At 40.5% G+C, this 22,030-nt stretch overlaps 1 protein-coding gene across 4 annotated transcripts in view; it reads right to left on the bottom strand.

The window, feature by feature from the left end:
• The window catches only part of LOC129107819 (suppressor of tumorigenicity 7 protein homolog), a 51,971-nt gene that overhangs the window by 5,270 nt on the left and 24,671 nt on the right, over positions 1-22,030 (bottom strand). For all 4 annotated transcript variants that reach the window (XM_054619379.1, XM_054619381.1, XM_054619382.1 and 1 more), the window contains 9 exons: positions 12,074-12,156; positions 9,004-9,163; positions 5,565-5,619; positions 4,885-5,000; positions 4,691-4,766; positions 2,570-2,724; positions 2,350-2,447; positions 1,498-1,612; positions 216-288 (listed from right to left, as the gene is read on the bottom strand). In XM_054619379.1, the coding sequence (XP_054475354.1) occupies positions 216-288; positions 1,498-1,612; positions 2,350-2,447; positions 2,570-2,724; positions 4,691-4,766; positions 4,885-5,000; positions 5,565-5,619; positions 9,004-9,163; positions 12,074-12,156 (931 nt within the window). The remainder of the gene's footprint in view (positions 1-215; positions 289-1,497; positions 1,613-2,349; positions 2,448-2,569; positions 2,725-4,690; positions 4,767-4,884; positions 5,001-5,564; positions 5,620-9,003; positions 9,164-12,073; positions 12,157-22,030) is intronic.

Raw genomic sequence — 22,030 nt, 5'->3', positions numbered from 1 at the left:
AAAGGGACTAAAAGATAAAAGCAAAAAGCAGGAAATATAAATGATCTGTGTGTGCATATTCATGATTAAAAAAAATACTGTTTCTATGGTATTATGTGTGCACCACCGTTGTGTTTGAGCAGCTCCTCGGGCCACGTTCAGCTCCGTTTTTTAAAGCTCTTGGATATCAGAGATGTGTTTGTTCAGTATTGTAGAAGCAGAGAAGCGATACTCACTTGTCCGATACCGCCCTGGCTTTGAGCAAGGCTGCTGTGTAGCATATTGTTGCAGATTTGGGTAAACTAATATCTGTGGACACAAAGAAGAGGAGGAGGGAGGGGTTTAGTGAACAGAGACAACGAGGTTTGAGTTACAGAAGATCAGAGCTAGGTTTCAGAGCTTCGGGGGTGTTTCGTTATCAAGTTTTCATTTTCACTTATTCTACTGTTAACTGTGATGTGTCTTTTTTTCACACTCCAACACTAAAGGCATCAGATGTCATGTGATGGATGAATAAAGGATTCTGTTCCTGTAACAGCTGTTGTGTTATAAAGCATCCTGAACACACCAGTGACTACGTTAACATTCACACTAATAGTCAATATTTTGAATTTGAGACGGTTATTTAATCAGAATATTCTTTTTAGATATTCTGAATTATGCCTTATTCCAAATGTCTCTTTTCCTGATTAAAACATTTGGAATATAATGAGAATATTCAGGTTTAAGGAGCATTCTTTGGACATGTATACAACGCAAACAGTTTTTTTTGTTATTAGTTGAACACAAAAACAACTAGCCGACATTTTGCATAAACGCACGCTCAAAAGAAAAGCACTCATTTCTGTTTGGAAGAAAAAAAACACCTACATTTACACATTATGAAGGACTTGGATATCAACTGTTGTTTTTGGGATATGCACAAATATCACCATCTTTTCATGAAAGTGTTTTTAAACTCTACTCCAATTTTGATGCAACAAAACAAAATGGTACAAGAAGCTCCAGCTGTTTCACTTTTCCATATTTTGATGGAATAAACGACACATTAGGGTTTCGACTTTTGTAGAACACGTTATCAGAATAAACGCGAATACTAGTGGAATATTCACTTTCTTTAATCATGTAAACAGATAAGTTGGAATATTGTCTTTTACCAAATAAGGGCAAAAAAATCCCACTTTGTGTCAAGTGTTTATTAAATCTTACGTGTCAATCTCTACAGTATTAACATGATCTGTGAGTGTAGCTTCACATCGTTAATCCATGACTTTTCAAGATTTATTTGGGACACTTTTAGGGATTTTAGTTGAGTTCTGCATTATTGCATTAATTAATCAGTAAAAAACTAAAATAAAATATCAGGAAACAGCATTAATGAACCTTTGAGGTCTTGAATATTGCGGATTAAATTTAAAGTTACTGCTGAGTTTTTTCCGTCATTATACATCGAAAACATTTTTATTTTTATTTCTATGAGAACATGAATGAAACTCGTTTTGCGCTCGAGTCCCTCACCGTCGTACTTGGCCAGAACGGCCTGGACGTCGGCGTAGTTCTGGAGCTCCAGTAGTGACTCCAGCAGGTTCTCGTGGATGTTGAACATACTGAGGAGAGGGAACTCCTTCATTAACTGGAAAACACACAACTGTTGTTACATGTAATACCAGACAGGGGGCGACACATGCACACAGTCAGCAGAGTTCAGGGTTCAGGGTTCAAACATTATGCAGAAACACTGTGTAGATAAAAGATGTGTATCTTCACTGAGTGTGTGTGTGTGTGTGTGTGTGTGTGTGTGTGTGTGTGTGTGTGTGTGTGTGTGTGTGTGTGTGTGTGTGTAGTGTGTGTGTGTGTATGAGTGTGTGAGTGTGAGTATGAGTATGAGTGTGTGAGTGTTTGTGTGTGTGTGTGTGTGTGTGTGTGAGTGTTTGTGTGTGTGTGAGTGTTTGTGTGAGTGAGTGAGTGAGTGAGTGAGTTGTGTGTGTGTGTGTGTGTGTGTGTGAGTGTTTGTGTGTGTGAGTGAGTGTGTGTGTGTAGTGTTTGTGTGTGTGAGTGAGTGTGTGTTGCTCATTGTACGTGTGTGTGCGTGTGTTGCTCATTGTGTGCGTGTGTTTGTTTGTGTGTGTTGCTCATTGTACGTGTTTGTTTGTTTGTTTGTTTGTGTGTGTGTTGCTCATTGTGTGTGTTTTTGTGTGTGTGGGTATTTGTGTGAGTGTGTTGCTCATTGTGTGTGTGAATGTGAGTGTGTGTGAGTAAGTTGCTCATGTGTGTGTGTGTTTGTTTGTGTGTGCTGCTTTGTGTGTGTGTCATTGTGTGTGTGTGTGTGTGTGTGTGTGTGTGTGTGTGTGTGTGTGTTTGTGTACTTACATCTCTCATCATTTTAACAGCTTCTCGTGTTCTTCCGAGCTTTCTGGAGCACATGGCCAGTCTTCTCTTTATGTACACTAACACGTTGGTGTCTCTTCCTGGTGGAGGAAAACACACACACGGTTTAAAACAACACACAAACACACACACACACACACATCACTATAATTAAGAGTATTAAGAGCTGACGGACCAGTCTCTCCTCCTGGTTTCTACTCACTGTGCTGGGCCTCGTACTGTGTTCCGTGGTGTTGGAGCTGCTGGCTGCGTCGGTAGCAGCCCTCTCCGGCTTTTAGCGCCTGTTTGAACAAACGCTCGGCCTCCATGATGGTCGTAGCTTCCTCCTCCGCCAGCAGGATGTACGCTGTCGCACAACTACAGGAGGGAGGAGAGGAGAGGAGAGGAGAGGAGAGGAGAGGAGAGGAGAGGAGGATCTGTTAAGCAGGAAATTACAGTCCAATGTCCTAGTGGAGTCGGGGGATGTCTCGTAGCATCCTCTGTTCTATGAAACCGTTTGTTTGTACAGAGCTCTGATCAAAGGCGTCATTTTGTTTTTCTACGAGTCGACCTGCTGTCACGGCCTCGATGTGAGCTGTGAGGAGACGTACGACACCGACACAGTTCCTCTGAGCTGCCTTTGTAGATGCTCCTAAAATAAACCTCAGTGTCGTGAAAACAAGAACGATGCAGGAACCCAGAGGGCCGATCTGTGAGGAGACGCTTCATTCCTCCACCAGCAGAACCTGCAGCTTTCATCTTTCCATTCATACCACATGAAGACTACAGACCATAGATCTATATATAGACTATAGAATAAAAGGAAAGTGTTCATTAGCATTTTGGATTAAAGGATAAAAATCAAGTTTGTGTGAGGATTTGTCTTAAATTAATATAGTTTTTTTCTGTTTTCTTTTTGGGCTTTATTTTTCATGTCTTTTGTCTTTTTTTTCTTGTTTTTCTTGACTTCTTTTTCTTGTCTTTTTGCTTATGTTTTGTCTTTTGGCTTGTTTTCTTGTAGATCACTTTGCCTCTCCAGGCATTGAAAAAATCAAAGGATCTGAGGCGAGAAGATCCCTTTTGGATTAAACTGCTTGTGTACATTTTAAGAGCAATATTCCAGCCAGAATTTGCTTCATTTTAAGGGGTCACAATCAAAACAAAAACATAATAATAAAGGAAGTTCAGATGTCATTTATTTGTGTCTTTAGCAGAAGATCAATAAGTGCCAATGAGTGATTTACCATCCCTCCATGTTTGATGTGCACAAGGACACAAATTTGATTGGCTTGTGACCTAAAGATGATCTGGTTTAATTAAAACTTTATTAAAAGTTTTAATTAAACCAGATCCTTAAACAAGTTCAAATTGCTTTTAAAACACATCCCTCCACTGCCTGTCAGTGATATGTGGAAATATTGAACTTTATGAGTGTAAACAGGTCAAAAGGTGGAAATAAAAAAATCAATCAGTGTTTTCTGGAAGAATAAAACCTTTTAGCATAAAGATTAAATATTGACGGATCATGTCATATGCTCCAAGGACTTCCTGTGTAAATCATCTTAATGATTATTTATCTCTGCTTTCAGCACAGATGATTTAACCCTAGTGTGTCCTTTAATAAATAAAGTTCCTCTGAACTCCTTAAAAAATGTCCTTAAAACTGCAAAAAAATATAAATTAATATTATTTTCCACTTTTTATGGAGAAACATTGTTTAATCAGCTTCAGTAATGATCATAACAACCAAATATAAATCCAATTTCAGAATTTTAACCCTTTAAATGTTTTTTTAACGGTATGCTTCTGATGTTGGATGAAGTTGATGAAGAAAAACACAAAAATGTAATTATTTTCTGTATATTGAACGTTCAGGGGAATGTTGATTACTTTCCTTATTGAGCAAATAAATACAAACAAAACTTTACACAGTATTACAAAAGGATGTTAAGGTTCAACACCAGCAGGCTTGATATTGTGGGAATTGAAAGCCTGATTTAATAGAATGCATGATTATATGCTGTTATGGCCGTCAGTAAGAAAATGGGTTTCAATGTCATTTTTTATAGACTTATTGTAGGAGCTGAGGTTGAACTTCCAAAATAAAAAAGAAATCACACCCTTACCAAAGTTGTTGTCATACGCAGGCAAAATATTGAAACATTTGATATTAAAATGGCATCCCTTGTGATGCAATTAAATTAGCTTTCCTCCATCAACGCCGTCTCTATTTTAGGTGAGAACCAACGCTCCTAACAGCTCGTCTCAGAGGAGAGAGTCGTAAAAACAATAATCAGTCACACAAGAGACAAAAAGAGGAAGACAGAAGAGGAAGTGAACTCACTCTTCAAGCTCCAGAGCTTCGTGTGCTGCAGAGATTCGAGCCTGTGGGTTCCTCTCTCTCCACGCCTTCTGCATAACTGCAAACAAACAAACAAACAAAAGAAAACATATCGAGGGTGTCAGTAGGGCTCATGTTACTAACTCTGAGTGTGTGAAATCAAATCAAGATACTAGATGATGCTTGTGTTTGCTTACTGGCGTCGGCAGGCCGGAGGTGGTCGGAGTCACAGGTGAAGAAGGTCTGATGGTCTTGTGCCGACAGGTTCATATCGTAGTACGTCAGCGGCTCTCGACCCGTCACCCACGTATATCTGAACACAAGCACAGAGGCACACGCATTAGAAGGGATGAAAGATCATGTACTGACTCAGATGTTTGCTGTTGTGACTGTAAATAAGTCATGGGTATTGTTCTTGACTGAGATTGGCCAGATTTAAGAGATGCAGCTCGGCATGCGGGTTAATAGGTGGAGAAAATGACGGGATAATTACGACATGCGGGACGGAACAGTGGAGGAGGATTCAACGGGAGGAACGGGAGGCAGACACATCACAGAGAGAATAATAGGAAGGAAGACAGAAAAAGGGAGAAAAGAAGTCTGAGAGAGGAAGAAGAATGGATGAGAGGATGTGCAAAAACGAGAAAAGGAGGAGTGAGGAGGTGATAAGGAATGAAAGACAGCATAAAATAGAGGAGAGAGGAATTTAATGTAGATGAGGAGAAAATGGCAAACAGATGACAGAGAAGAAACATAAAAAAAGCAGTGAAGAAGAGAATGAATGATTAGGAAAAACTAACAAAAGACAGATACAGATCAGAAAAGAGAGAAAAGACAGCAGAGGATCTCCAGTTATTTTTTTTAGATGCTCACTCACCGATTATATTCTGCTCCACGAAATAAATTCAGCGGATTTCTCCATACTTTACATTCTGCAGGAGGGAGACAGAAAGTGAGAGAACATAGGGGATGAGTGTGGAGGGTAAAGAAGACACTGAGCACCCCCCCATCGGCACACTTCAAAGGGGCTCCACTGAGCGTTCTGCAGCTTCCTGACTGGCAATCGGTGCATTTTCAGAGTGTAGCTGACGGGTAAATAAATTAAAAAAGGCCTCAAGAAGCTCCTCGGTGACCAAACACGCCTCTACACAAACCCTCACTGCTGTCAGAAAGCAGTCCAGAGTAACGAGGCTGTGATTTGGCTAACGGCAGTGAACAGATGAATGTAGGATGCAGGATGTAACGATGAGGAGGGTTATGAAATGTTGGTATGAAATATACTTTTGGATTTCCTAACAGATGAAAACTGCGGCAATCCTAATCATCAAGATCAGTCCATTCAATACGATGACAGATATTTTTCTCTTAAACAGGCCCTATTATGCTATTTTCCGGGTGCATATTTTTATCTCAAGTTACAGTTACAACATGTTTACATGCGTTAATGCTCATAATCCGCCTTGTTTTGTTCATCCTGGCTGTCCTGCAGCACCTCTTCTCACCCTCTCTCTGAAACGCTCCGTTGTAGCTCCTCCCTCCAGAAAGCAAAGTCGGCTCTGATTGGTCAGCTAGCCGGAGGGAGTTTTACGTGACTTCCGTAACATTGTGACCTCATAAAGTTACATTGTGACCTCATAAAGTTACAGAAGTGTGGAGAGAATTCAACGGAGTTTCAGGAGCTCAGGAAGGAGAGTAACTCCTTTTAGGCGTGGAGCCTTCAGGTTTTACACTCACGGACCTTTTACATGTACAGAAATATATATATAACACACTAAAGGAGAGGGGAAAAAGTGGAAAAGCATAATAGGGCCACTTTAAACAATTGTAAAAAAAATAACTTAATTACAATTGTTAGATACATACAGGTACATACATGAAATTTAACACATGCATATAACCCTTCCTAAGCATATTTAGCAGCAGTGGGTTGCTATGGAGCGCTCAGGGAGCAACTCTGTGTTCAGCGTCTCGCTCAAGGTGACTTTGGCCCCCCCCCGAAAGAAAGGTGTGGAGCAGCTTGAGATGATTATGATTGATGTGTTCTGTTGTGGGTATGCTGCACCACTGGGACCCGAGTATTTCATCTGTCAGTCTGCAAAGAAAATGTGTAATGTGTTCAGTGGCTTCAGACGAGCTGTGAAAACTACTGATGATGTAATCTGAGTTTACTGATTTGACTTGGGGAACATTTAGAACAGAGAGCTTATTGCTTTACAGTTACATACAGTGTAGGAAACAACATGTGGGGACATGTTTTGCATAATAATTAGTGCAAAAATATGTTGTATTAATGTGAAATGAGCCAAAATGCATACAGTTATCACTCATTTTGTGTCAACACGAGTAAAAGTAGACTACATATAAGAGGTTTAAAGTTTTAAAGACCTGACTGTTCACCGGGACAGAAGAATTTGTGGCAATCCAAATGCATTATGGGAATTGGAGGATCAAGCATTTTGAGGATCGAGTCGAACTTGGAACTAAAGGTCAAAATATCTTCTGCTACATCATTTTGAATCTTTATTTTACTTTTTGTCCCTCAGATGCAATACACAAATTGCTGATTAATAGTAAGAAATTACATTTTCAATTTTTCTTGTATCCTTTATGAATTGTTTCATCTATAACACGTATTGACATAGTGAAAGATGCCCTTTACGAGAGCCCTCTGTAACGTCTTCATGTTGCTTTGTTCGACCAGCAGTCAAAAACTCACAAACGTTCAATTTACAATTAAACAAAACAGAGAAATGTAGCAGATCCTCAAATTTGAGAGGCAGGAAGCAGCATATATTTGGTATTGTGCCTTGATAAAGTACTTTAAAAGATCTACTGATCAACTGATCATTTCAGCACTTTGAATTTAACCAGCATCAAGCCTAAAACAAACAAAATACACAACTTTATATACTATGAAAGAGTAGAAAAGACACTAAAACCTACCAATAAAAAGGAAGAAAAGCTTCTACATACATATCAAATTCATGCTACATTCTTTCATTTCAAGTGCAGACATAGTTTAACTAATCAATCAAGTGCCTTCACTTAAGTAGTCCGTCTCAGACTCCTCCTGAAGAGAATAATAATAATAATAATAATAATAATAATAATAATACGCTACACCCTGTGACTCTGATTGCAACGGAGCCTTTCACACGGAGCAGATTATTAGCCAGAAAATGTGGGATTAGTAGAGTCTAAATAATTAAGACGTCCTTTCTCCTCTCAGTCATGAGCGCTTTGATTTAATACGGAACACGTAATCCTATTTAAGTCACAGTTGTTTGGCTGTAAACAAAAGCACACTTCTCCACAAACTGTTCAACGACACGAAACTTACAACTCATTTATGCTGCTTTATGATGTTTTTCTGATATGAATCGTTATAAAAAAAAAACAAAGGACTTAATGTTTGCTGCTTTATGATGCATGTGTAGGATAAATGTTTTCCTGTATTATCCACAGTGGAACTAAAGGAATTATTCAGCACCAAGAGATTCCCTCTTATGAAATGAATGAATTCCCATGAGAGGAGCAAACACACGTAATACGGATTAACCACGATCAAAGAGAGACGTCGCTGGGGACGATGCTGCTGGACACACTTGGATTTCTAAGATCTTCTCGAGCTTTTTATAAACATTAAATCTCTTTTTAAAACACATATGAGAGCATAAAGCGTTTCCTGTTTTGATTTTCCATGTTTCTTTATATTCCTTTTGTTGGAGCGGGTGGAAAAAACATCAGGTTAGATACTAAAAATGATAATCAAACAGTTCAGAATCTAACAATAAGATATCTTTGGTTTAGCAAAATGTTTTAATTCAAGGATATATACTGTATACAAGCTTACTAACATTATGTTTTAGGGATTGTATGCACCAACCATACAGCTAAAAAGTTGTGTTTGTAAAAGAAAATATTAAATATTACATAATGTCCATAAGTTATGTGTCCTTTCTCTACAGCTAGACTGCCCCTAAGTCTGTACAATATTATCAATATTGAAAATAGTATTACTTCAACTGTGACCTGCGAAGGAACGGGCTCTCGAGTGGAGAAGTTAAAGTGAGTTGGGACGTTTGTAGCAGTTAGATGATTAGTAATGATGACGACCTCCATAACATTTCAGGCATTTTTCTGTTCATGTTGTTCCCGTTTGTCTCTTTTTATTGTTGTTTGATTAATAAAAGTTTTTGGGGGGTAAAAAAAACAAACCAGTTTAAATCAGACCCTGTCTTGCTTTCAGTTCTGCCTGCAGCACCGTGAGGTTTCCCTTACGGCTGCAGTGGATCTTCCTGAAAATCCTTTCTTACCGGACACACTTTGTCGATTGGAGTCGGCCTCTCCGTTACTGGTGTTGGAGTTGCTCGGGGTGCTGCTGTCCACTCCGCCCAGCAGGGGGCGCAGGTGACTCACAGACACCTGCTCTATGAAGGAGGTCCCATATTTCCTAAAATACCACCACTCAAATATCTGAGAACGAGAGAGAAAGACAGAGAGAAAGAGAGGGAGATTTAACGTTTATATGACTTTCATTCAATTAAAAAAAAACACATTATTAGCTCTACTAGCAGCTTCTCTCCTTCTTTACAAAAGCAATTTAAGTCCAGTTAACACAGAGGTAGTAAATTAAAACAGATCCAGCCAATTAGATTTCCCAGATAAAACAGGATGTACATATAAAAGATAATTACTGGCTAGAAAAAATACCTTAATCAGCTAAATAACTCTTGTTGTGCTTCGCTGGAGGCTAGTCCCTCTCTGCTTTTAACAACATCTTTATGATTTTAATCAGAATGTGGACTCTGGTAATTAACGCTGTCTGCATCAGTGGGTCTCAGGCTCGTGCTACAAAAAAAGAAAAGCCCACGAGTGTACTTCTACAGAATATTACCAATTACCACCTTCAGCCAGGGAGGAGCGGAGAGGAACTAATCAGTGGAACCTGCTGTTTGGCTGGACGGGGAAAAACCTGCCGACTGTCGGGGTCGTGATGGCACAGCTCTGAGACACAGCTCAGATGGCGGAGTGGGTCGTCCATTAATCTGTATCCAACGCTGTCCCCGAGCAAAACAACAAACCCCAACTGTTCCTGATGAGCAGAGCAGCTCCACTGACACAAACAGATAGAAGCTTCAGCACCGGAGCAAAGCGATGTACTGCTGTGGACTGGAGGGAAGCAGCAAAACGTGTTTAAGACACCTAAAGAAAAATCAATATCTGTTTAATTGTACGCTGTATTTAGAATATTTTTACTGCCTTACCTCGCCATCAGACAGCCCTTTAAGATGGGGAACTGAAGACGTTATCTGAGCTCTCTTCAAAACCACCAAACGGCTTTTGAGAAAAGGTCATTTTACTTCACAGAACACAGGGGTTGCTGGTCTTCTGCTGCCTCGATCTGGTATTGAGCTTCTGCTACTGTGTGATTTTGGTGAATCAGAACTAACTCTTTATCACACCAAAGTCCCACAACAACAGGTACATGCTGAACAACCGTAGCAGTGGTAGACCTGCAGCTCCTGTGTTCTGGGAGGTAAAGTTACTGGTATTGTAAAGGGAGTCTGGTGGATTTAAAGAGAGCATAGATAACAGATCTAACGGCTTCAGTTTCACGTATGAAGGGGCTTTCTAATGGGAAAGTAAAGCAGAGAAAATATACTAAATAGAGAGTACACTTAAACTGTATTTTCTATTTTTTTGATGTCTAACATGCGTAGCAGTACATTGCTTTTCTCCCGTTCTGGTTCTCAAAACTCGGGGCGTACCAAACTCCATCTTATGTAGGAAATACACTGACTATGGCTAAGCACCTCATAAAACCCAACAAAAATCTGAACTATCCCTTTAAAAGCACTGTTAACTGTTATTGCATTTATCTTTCTGCCTTGCCTCCATACTGGGTTTGAGCATCACTCGGCTTTACCAAATTTGCAAACACTAGTTTAAACATCAGCCTCTCTCTAAAAAACAAACATTTTCACAATACATAAAGGTTGCAGGTTTGATTCACCCAGCTGCTCTGTAGAGCTGTTTGGTTGCAAACAAGCTGAATATTGTGATTAAATATTAAGCAAGAATGTTGCTCAAAGAATGTAGTAAAAGAAGACATAAGAATCTTTCATGGTTACAGTTTTAATGACTGAATATATGAAAAACATCCAGATGAGAGCTACAGTGCTTTATTAAGTGTACAGAGTGCCATCTGGCAAACACGTTATACCGTCATCCTCTGCTCGAGGGAGGAACTCATATTTGATGGGACTCATCTAGAACCCTCCGGTGAGAAACACAAACTAATTGGGGGCATAAACGTCTATTGCAATCTCAGAGAAATGACCGGCATCGCTCCGCCGACGCCGATCGGCTTCCACCATTTCTTAATCACCTCACAGAGCACGCGTGCGAAGCTCGATACCTTTTTTTTTTTTTTTTCCTAAGCAGGCGTACGCATATCGGCCAATAACCCGCAGGGAAGAAGAGAGTTAATTAAGAGAGGAGCTATTTTAAAATACAGACCAACCACTGAGGCACAGTCGGCTGTGTCTGTGAAGAACTTGAAAGAGAGATTAAATAAACACCTGCATAAGTAGGAATAGCCCCGGCACACACATTCATTATATTGCTTCCCTGCTCTGATGATATTTGTTGCATCTTTATTTATCCTGGTTATTTCTGCACATTTAGCCGTTTTTGGAGCATCTGAGGGAAAAGTGTACGTGTGCAGCTCGGCAACTTGGAAACAATCGTCACCAGTTGGATGCTAAAATCAAATTAACTGAGTTTATTAATATCTCTATCCCCCTCTCCCACACAAAAACACCCCAGAAATGTGTACTCAGTGGCACTAAAAGCATTGGAAGTGTGTTTTGCATGGTGCGATTTCTAATGCAGCCCATCTGATGAAGGACAGAAGGAGTATAGATTTCCTTTCTCCTCGTCTCCTCGTGGCCTCTGAACCTGTGATTATAGTCCAAACAAATGACATCCCGGGCTCATAATGTCACCGAGGGAGCCACCTCTGAAAATTAATTTTACGTTATGAATGAGAATGTCAAGTAAGAGTGCACAGTCATCAACCTCATTGATTTTTTTACATTTTTTTTTTTACATTTAGCTGATGCACCAGAACAACAGCAGGAGGCTTAAGCACTGTAGTTCATAGCCAAGAGTAACACCCACTGTGTTTTGGTAATGTAAAAAGCATCAAAAAACTATTATTTCAACAACTGATCCTCCGTGTTTTGTGATGAAAACATCACTTTTTACATAAAAATCTATCCTGCCACCAGGATGATTTCTACCATCATAACACATTTCAAAACGTATACGAGTATCAGCTTCAGTTTCACCAGATACAGCGAAGAAAGGAGTGTTTCTTACCAATATGAGTCCTGATATGAGGGAGGAGGTGCCCGTCAGAGCCACGTAGAACTTGGGTGTCAAGGTGTTGAGAAACATGCTTACTGCAGAGACACAAAAAGAAAAATACAGTTACTAGAAAATCTCTCGTCTAAACCAAAAGGAATACACTTCTTTTTCAGAAATGATGTTTGAAGAATTAAATGCGGCACGTCCATGTAGAACTAGGTCACGTCTACTCAAGTGACGACAGCAAAGGGAAAACATCAGAAAAAGACTCAAGGACATTTGTGATTTCAAGACATGAAACGTTTCACACTCTGCACAGAGGGTTTTTGGCATTTCCCAGAGAGCCCTGCTGCACAGACGTGAAATTACAAAACACCAGGGGGAGGGGGGGAGGCAGGGTAAGAAATTAGTACAGAGTGTGGAAACACTGTGGGAAGGAAAACCAGGGAGGAAAAGGAACCAGACTGGAGGCTGAAATGCAGAATTCACAAGCAATTTATCAAATTTAGCCACACAAATACGACTATAAGCGTGGAACAAACGTCATGTATATGATGTCTAAATGGCTGCAAAGGGGCTGAAAGATTAAATTAAAAGTAAATATATCAGCATTTGACTCGATGTGAAGCTGAACGTTTATTTTCAGCTTGCAAACAGCCTTGAACTCCGTCTTCTGCAGCGAGCACGGAGCTACAGATTCACTACGACGACTGTAATCAGAAGCGAATCTCATCCGTACTGAAAAACATGACCGATTAATTATGAATATTATTAAAAACGCAGTGAGGTATTATAGGTTTAGCTTACCAAAACAAAAACATTACATTCTCTCATCACCCTTGAATCCATTTGACATTTAAATCAGATTTCTAAAACAGTTTATTTCCTCGTGCCCGGTTCTATCAGAATCTCTGGACTGGAAAATTACAACTCGGGAGTCAATGATCCACATCAATCAGGGTTCTGGAGCTGATCCTTGCTGCTCTTAAATAAACCAACCTCCACTAGAATTATCATACATTATGGACAAATGTGTTTCTGCACAACCAGCAGCGTTCAAAAGGTAATGTATTCATGGTTTATGTAGCTGATTATTTGGAGTTTTTCACACGTTTCTGGTGAGATGGGTTTCCTGCCCCGAGCGATGGAAGGAATGAGGTGTTTTATCTGTAAATACTTTGTGATATTATTATGCTCGCAGGATGAGGCAACCAAACAGTGTCGCAAAGTCCTCCTCTGCCATCGGTTTTCAATTTGTGTTTTTCAATTTCACAACCATCTCTGAACAAACAAACAAACAAACAAACGAGAAATAATTCACTGATTTACAAAAGTGGCTGAGGACATTTGCAGCTGTGACCTTTCTATTCATTATCCCCGACAATTGTTTTTAGTTTACAATACAACGACGACTGTGATTTTGTTTCTGCTTTATTACTGAGCACGTTAAGCTTGGATGCAGGTGAGGAAGTGCCTCCTTTGGATGGACTGATAAGCCACATAAATCTGAGCTGAAGTGACTAAGAGGGACAGCATGTAAATAATGATCTGTTTAGAGAGATTAGCAGCTCAGAGGAGTAAAAGAAAGTGCAGCGTGTGCAGCGTGTGCAGCCCGCCAAGCCGGAAGATTCACTCCCAAATAAGATAAATAAGATTAAACCAAAAACAAATACAGTTAATGGCTTTTTATGGTGCATTCTGCGAGGAAGTATTCCCCAACACGTCTAATCATAACCGGCAGGAATTGCAGCAAAAAAGGAGAAGAGTTTATCAAGTGTATAAATAATAAAGTAGGGCATTAAACTGGGTTTTGGTGGCCGACCAAAATGCACCATCGTCCCTGCTGGTGTCTGCAGGTGACCTTCTCCCTCCGACATGCGGCTGAAAGTTCCTGGTTTTGGTAAATGAAGCTATGATGATGCATATGTTTCGGGGGTCCTGGGTTTGTCATGTTAATGTCCTAGAAGTCTCATATAAGGAGGAGAAGGAGGGGCGGGACAAAAGACCTCACTCAGATGAACCCCAGCCTCATTAACGCCACACACACACACACACACACACACACAAACACACACACACATATGCATAAGCTAAGTGCAGCTGGACGGCTATTCATGGCTGTGAAGTGGAGGCTCTCGTCCTCTCAGAAAAGGCTCTTTCAGATCGGCCCGTGGTGGAGCAGCTGCCGTCAGCCTGCACGATGAGAGGATACTGACGTCTCCCATCGTCTGCGCCCAAGTCAGAAGTAGATGAAGCCGTAGTTATTGACATTTGGATTATTCACATAAAATAATAATGGCAGGGTGGCTGTGATCCAAATAAATAAATTTTAAAAAAAATCATAGCTTTCTAGCACATTTTCACGGCTTTAAAATAGAAGCTTTTAGTGAACGAGCGGTCAATTAATCAAAGATTTGGTGCTTTTATTTTAAGAACAAGACATTTGAAAATATCACCTTGGGCTCTGTGAATATGTGATTGACATTTTTTCCCATTTGGAGACTTTTGACGGTCTTAATTAAACCCCAAAAAATGAATATATATATATATTGGTTAACAAAACATCTTTAGTTGCAACGTTATTTGATTTTCCTCTGATAGAAAACAGATCCTCTCTTTACTAGATGTGCTGCTGGAGTCCAGCGCCGCAGACAGAAATCATTCATCCTCCTTGTGTAATGTAATTACATCATTCTAAAAAGGTGTTATAACACAATATTCCCATTTGGAGATCAACCGAGTCTAAATTAAACTAAAATTGTAATCAAGACTGCCTGTCACACAATTAACTTTAGACTCAGGATGAGAAGTGTGATTCAGCAGAGGACGCTCGGGTGTCATGACGACGAGGATCAGAGAGATTATCATGAAGGGGAATGATTTTTTTAAAGAAGATGTAATGGAAACCAGTAATAACAGGTGATGTTCATTGTGTCCTGATGGTTTGTAGTCATGTAGTTTATAGACCAAGTGATTCTGCTAAGATCACTGAGACATGTTCCCGTTTGTTCTTTGTGTGCAGTGAATAAAGCAATCATCAATCTAGACACTGAAAAGGAAAAAGGAGTCAATTACACCAGGAGTGTACGCACATTTAAATACTTGAGACTCTTTCCCACTGGACAAAAAACACACCAACATCTGGCTATTTGATTGAAAATCGGCACGCTATGTGACACGTGTTAAAAGTAATAAATAAAATCAACAGGGATACGGGCATTTATTATGATTTATTAACATACTAAACATACACTAAATATCCTCTCCTCAAAGCAACAGCCTCCAGTCAGACAACAGTAATCTAACCTCACTGTTCATTGTAACACACTTCATTCAAACAAAATAAAACTCATCAAAAACGCCGTTGTTTGTCTTCCAACAATCTCCAACTCTGGTTTTGTTAAAAAAAACAAAACTTAATTAACAGAGTTAATTGCAAAAGGAAACAGCTGCTATACGCGCTCCTCAAAGCTACCAGACTCCATTTACAGAAACAGTCATTTTATTTTGCCGATTGTCATAAAACACACTTCATTCAAACATCTCGACAGAATCAAAATTAAATTCCTTGAAACCGTCTTGGTTTTTCTTTCCACTGTGCAAACGATCACAGACTCTGCTTTGAGAGTTTGAAAGATTACCACCATTACATTTTCACAGTTTACCAACCCTGCCAACAGAAAGGACGACCTGTCAATCAGTGTGTAGCCCCGCCCTAAAGCATACCCTGCTTTACGAGCTCGCTACTCTCTGCCTCTTTGGCTGATTCTCCTCCTGTGTGTTTGTACTGGTGTGGAGGAGGCAGCAGCCAGAGAGCATGTTGGGAGAATAACGTGATGATTTAAAGGGACAAATTCTAACGGACAGACTGAGGACTAAATGTCACCGGAGACAACAGGAGATGTGACCTTTACTGAGGAGGGGACGGTCGGCAGACATGCTGGCCTGACCGGAATGATAAAAAGACACACACTGAGACACACGTGAACACGCACACATTGAAAAACATTAAATGACTCTCCTGAATGCACAGTCACACACACACACACACACATATATATAATAGATCTATGTCCTTTAACTTCAGAGGAGAACAAATCAAAAGGCTGATTCATTATGCATTCATGAAAACAACGGTGCCTTTTATGGTTTCTACCGCCATATGTTTGAAAAGGTCGACGCATATTCTGCCCCACGACAGTCTTTTGGTAGGTCAAACTGACACAGATGACTTACAGTAACATTTGCTTTCTATAAAGTCTAAATTATTGCTGGAACAAAACACAAAATATTCACTGCTGACCAACTCTATAAAGGGAAATCCCAAGATTAAGGACACATTGTTCGCTGAATATGAAACAGTGAATATGAGATCTAAACACTGACTTTTAGACCGAGAGTATTTACATCCACATCTGATGAATCTTGAAGGAACCGTTGCCTTTTTATACAGAGATGCCCGACTTCATAGTTCTGTACTGTACCTTCAAAACACCCTGAAACGTGTACAAATGGTGGTTTCATTTTTAAATCCAGCAGGCTGGAACGGAGACGAAACAGTGAAAGACGATGACCGACATCTAATACCACATCTACTCAAGTTGAATTCCTTTTTGAATTCCTGATATGAAAAGCGTTGTCGCAGTGGTAAGTTTTACGGCTCACAGGTGGATCTCGAATGTTTGTCCTTCAGGTCGTCATTACTGAACGTCTATGCTGTGTCGTATGCGTTTACTCACTTGTGGAATTCAAGTATTTAACAGATTCTGTTTGCATGCATTAAGATGGATGAGTGTAAATGAGGAGCATGAATGAAGCAGAGTGTGAGTGACACCAGACAAAGCGTGGAGCTCCTGCATCCTATATCTGGGGTTGTAACTCGCTCTCTCTCTCTCTCTCTCTCTCTCCCGTTTGTTATCCCGGATTAGGGAGCGTCTCATAGCCCGGCTCCAGTAGCTGGTCCTGACTGATGGGGCTGCTGCCGGAGACCGTCAGGGTCCAACTACCTCCTCTGACCTTTGAGCAAGGCCGAGCACAGCCAGCATCCGTCACAGCGGCAGTAGCAGGTAAGTGTGTCAGTCACATGTGTGTGGAGTTCAATCCAGATTACACACATTTTAAGATTATTTTTGGAAATTGGGGAATGAAAGTACGTCATGCAGAGGCCCACTTTGTGTTTGTTTACTTGAGAGTTGACATTGTTATGGAGTGACTCTACTTCTCTCTTGATTTATTCCCTCGGTTAACATTGTAAACATGAGTTTATGGTCCCGATCATAAAAGCAGAGAATGCTTTATCTGCAGGGTATCTTGTGATTGACAGGTCGCTACCAGAGCTGAACACAGCGTCACTCCTCCGCAGTCCAAATGTGGTCACTTCTGTTCACTGGTTGCACAAATCCAAGATGGCGACGGCCAAAATGCAGAACTAGAGGCTTCAAAACTGAAGTGGACGACTAGGTCCATTTCTTAATTACAGTCTATGGTCGTCCCCGCAGTTAGTGACAACTCTGGCCCAGGCTCACTTAAGGTGGGCTGGACTTTAAGGCGGACTAGCTCCTCTGAGTTTTGGTGGAGCGGCTGCTGAGTCCAGAGCGACACCTTTGTGGTAAAATGTCCTTATACAGGTCCGGTCCTGTGTTTGGCTTTATATCAAAAGCGGTTATGTTGTGTGTGAATGTGTGTTTGTCTGTGAGTTGTTTAGATGCATGTATCTGCTAGTTTGTGTGTATGTAAGTCTAAAGAATGCAAATTGACAAGCTATGTGAGAAAAGACAGATTGACTGTCCACTGCCCACAGACCTCTACTGTGACTCACCACCGTTAACAACAACAACAACAACAACAACAACAACAACAACCATCGCAGCCTTAATACCAGCAGTGCTACATTACAGTTCCTCAAACTTATCTTGAATATGAGAAGGAAATACAGACAGAGAAAGAGAGAGGAAGAGAGACAGAAAGTCATCCAAGGGAGAGAAAGAGATCAAAGACTAATTTAAAATCTCATTTAAAATTCTGGAAATCTATTTTGAGTTTCAGTAGAAGTACTTCCAAACCACAGATGCAAATACAAATTGATATTTCTTTCCCCTTTTTATACAGAAACACAGAAGAGATCTAATAAGAACGGGCAACATCTCTGCCAAGTTCACAGGGAATCAATACAATCCACAGTTGTATTAGGTAATGCTAGATAGCATGTAGTATAAATATAGATCCGGAACCACGATACAAAGTGGGAGTCACACAACAATGACTTACCACTGAAACACAGCAGTTCAAAGACTGAAAGATGCACACTTGGAAGAAAATGACGGCATTACATTTCACTTCAAAAACTTTAATTTTAAGTTCTTGCAAAGTATTTGTGCGTTCGAGATCCAAGAGAGCTTTATCTAAATGAAGACTTGGCAGTCAGACACTAAGAAAGAGAGACATAAAAAGAAATGGCTGCCAAGACATAAAAGAGGTTGTTTCAAGTTGTCAGTGATATTTAATGTTACTCTGTATTTGGTTCTCAAATGAGTAAAAATGTGCATCTCGTCTTCAATGCTGCCAGAACTTCACGTAGCTTTGCATCAATTCTGTTCTCACCGTTTTGTTCAGATTTCTCAATGTCTCTGATGCATTCTTAATTAATAGCAACGAGGACGGTAATGTTTGTGTGTTTGTACCAAACCGTCACGGTAAGGGTAGGGTTCGGTTAACACGTCCTCTGGTTCCTCAAGATCATTTGGTGTTTCTTTGACACTTGCACTACTGTTTGTTCAAAATAAATAAAAACAAACATATCTTTATGCCTTTGAGTCTTTTTCTTTTCTCCGCTGTACTGAACTCGCACCAAACTGTGACTCGGAAAAAAATTGCGGCATGAATGTGACTTTTGTTTACCGTTACGTCCCTAAACGCAACAGACAAATTGCTTTGTGGAGTTTTGAAATGCTTTGGCGTTGTTATCATTTCCCTCGTCAATAAAGGAATGGAAAAAGAGAGAGATTCATTTATTATGTTTCTTTGCTTTACTTGCTGGCCGGTGGATAAGAAAGTTCCCCGGCTGTATTCTTTTTTTTTTTTTTTTTTTCAAACAACATCTAAGATGCTGCGAGGCCTGACACAATCTGTCAAACAGTCTTTCATTTTTAATTATTTCCCTCAACCGCAGAGAATAAAAGTAAATAAAGGGAACAAACATAAGGGACATCGACGGAGAATAAACACAGAGATTGAATGACGTCCCCCCCCCCTCTCCCTACCACAGGCTTCTAATCTAGCTCTGCTCAACAAGCCACTATGTAAACACAGATATCTGCTTCAGCTAGTGTATTACACACACACACACACACACACACACACACACACACACACACACACACACACACACACACACACACACACACACACACACACACACACACACACACACACACACACACACACACACACACACACACACACACACAGAGAGCCTTCGCCCACGCGCTGAGCAAACCGTCCACTTCATGAATATCAATACAGAATGTACAGGGCCACCTGCTGTACACAATACAAAGGCCATTTGCAAGGGAAAAGATCAGACGCACAGCTACCGTACAGTTCCCCGACTACACACAGCGGGTCATCAGCAAGGCAAAGGAGACGCAACACCACATTACTTACCCTCCATTCCACTGGAACATCCACCAACACACACTAACGGGGCATTTTCCTCCTTTTAAATAAAGATGTAAATCTCTGGCGAATGGCCCGATGAAAGTGAGATTCTGTGCCTCCTCCACCGCAAACCTAGATTGTGTTTTCTCCACTGTGTGTCCACATCCATACAGCAATCTAAGCAGCAGCTCTTTCATATGGCACATTTACTGGTGTGCGTGTGTGTGTGTGTGTTTGTGTGTGTGTGGGGGGGGTTGGTTTGGTTTGTTTTTCCTTGATTGGCTGCCGTCTGTGAATGACGGCAGGCTGACGCAATTGTAAGCCAGCTCTTTCCTGCTTGAGGGGGGGGGGTCTGTAGATAGCAGTACAGCCAATCAATAAAGTGGATTTTAATGAGGGGGGCGGGGCAGGTGCTCCTTAGCCTCCTCCTGCAGAGGTAACCATGACAACCCTTAAATGACCCTACAGCAGAATGGATGGAGGAGCCGCCTCGGTGCAGATTTACAAATAGTCAAGGCTCAGTCCTTCAGTCCTGTCATTATTGTGATGGAAATATATATATATATAAATAAAAATATAAATATAAAAGGCACTGGCCGTCACATCTATGTAGCATTACAATCACAACCATTTTCTCTCTTTTCTGTAGACTTGAAAAGAAGCTTTCAGCTCGTTGCAAAATCTGGTGAATCAGTGTTGATGATGGCTGTGTGGCGATAGCAACGTGCTTTCCTACGCTGGGACAAAGGGAGTGTGGATGAAGCATTGTATGTTGTCTAATTGAATTCATTTATCTGGCTAATCCCACCATGCCTTCATGCTACAGTTACAGAACATTCAAAATAATCACAATAACTGCTGGGCTTGGTCTAAATTACTTTAACATGGAGGCGGACTTTACTGTTCTTAGATTATTAGTTCACGATGGCCGTTACCCTTTCAATTTGCTCGTGCTAATGGTTGGCGCTAATGGCCCATGCTCTATGGTAGAGTGCCGACTGTTGTGATTATGTTTGGATAAGAGAAAAGCAACCAATATAAAAGATATTTTGTCATATACATTACAGTATAGAGTTTAAATGAAAGCATGTGTATGCAAGGGTTTAGAATTAGCGCTAGCAATTAGCATGGGCAATTAACAGACTGACTGAATGGTTAAGGGCTACTCTTCTCTCTTCTCTATTAATCTTCTATACGCAGTCGAAAAAGACGTTGGTTTAATATGATCAGCCTCCAGATCAGCCAATAACAACATTTAATTGCAAAAGCCAGGTCTCAACCAGTAGAAGGTAGTTGTCAAATGTATAACTCAATATGTAGAATTCAAGTCAACAATACTACTAAAAAACATATATATTGGTTTTCAGCTGAAAAAAGTGCTTTTGGTTTTTTAGTTACTCTTAAAGCAACAGCTTGTTTGACACACGTTCACTTCTAGCATCAGCCCCAGAAACACTCCAGCCTTCCAGATGGTCACTGACCAGCTTTAATGAAGTAAGTGGGGGTTAAGTGCCTTGCTCTAGAGCCCCTCAGCAGCAGTCGTAAGGGGAGGGGGTGAAACATTATAATTTGCTTTTCGTCGGACACAGGATTCCCCTCCCGACCCACTGATTAGATCCAGTGACCTTCTGGTCTCTAGCTTGCGGAGACGCTGGAGAAAAGAAAAGATGGAAGAGAGAGCCCCGGAGAAATGAAATGGCTGACAAGGTTAGAAGCAGCTCTTTGTTAAGAGTTAGAACACGATGATGACAAATGCAGTGATTTCCTCTACGAGAAGCCACTGAACTGATTCAATTATCACTCCGCTTTGTTGGAAATCCACCAAGGAGAATTATCAGGCAACAATCTCCATCAACTGACCCTTTTTCTAGGAGGTGAAGAGGATGCAAACTCAAATTCTAACCTAAATTTAGCAGCATAAATAAAAAGGAGTGAGTATGAAGTGTTACTGGAGGACAGGGGACGTCCTCAAAGCTCAGAGGGACTAAATATTAGCAAAACTGGTCATTACGGTTTCTGGATTCACTAGCAAACGCATTTGCTCGTGAATCCAGGTGTTTACACTAAGAACTAAATCAAACAAGCAGTCATACAGCTGCTCCATCAGCAGCTGAACGGAGATGCTCTGAGAGTCCAAACATCAACTCCATGACAATGAAGAGAGAAAGACTTCATAATGTATTCCTCCTTTTCTAAAAGACCTATCATTCCAAATACAATCACGCAGCAGACAAATGAGACGTTGTCTTTGTTTCTTCAGTGAAGAAGAAGGTTTTTTCCAAAATCACCAGCCCTCCTTTTGTTACATCTCCA

This window comes from Anoplopoma fimbria, chromosome 19 (genome assembly GCF_027596085.1).
Source record: "Anoplopoma fimbria isolate UVic2021 breed Golden Eagle Sablefish chromosome 19, Afim_UVic_2022, whole genome shotgun sequence".
NCBI lineage: Eukaryota > Metazoa > Chordata > Actinopteri > Perciformes > Anoplopomatidae > Anoplopoma > Anoplopoma fimbria.
Note: the sequence above shows the minus strand (reverse complement) of the source record. Positions and strands in the feature narration are given on the sequence as shown.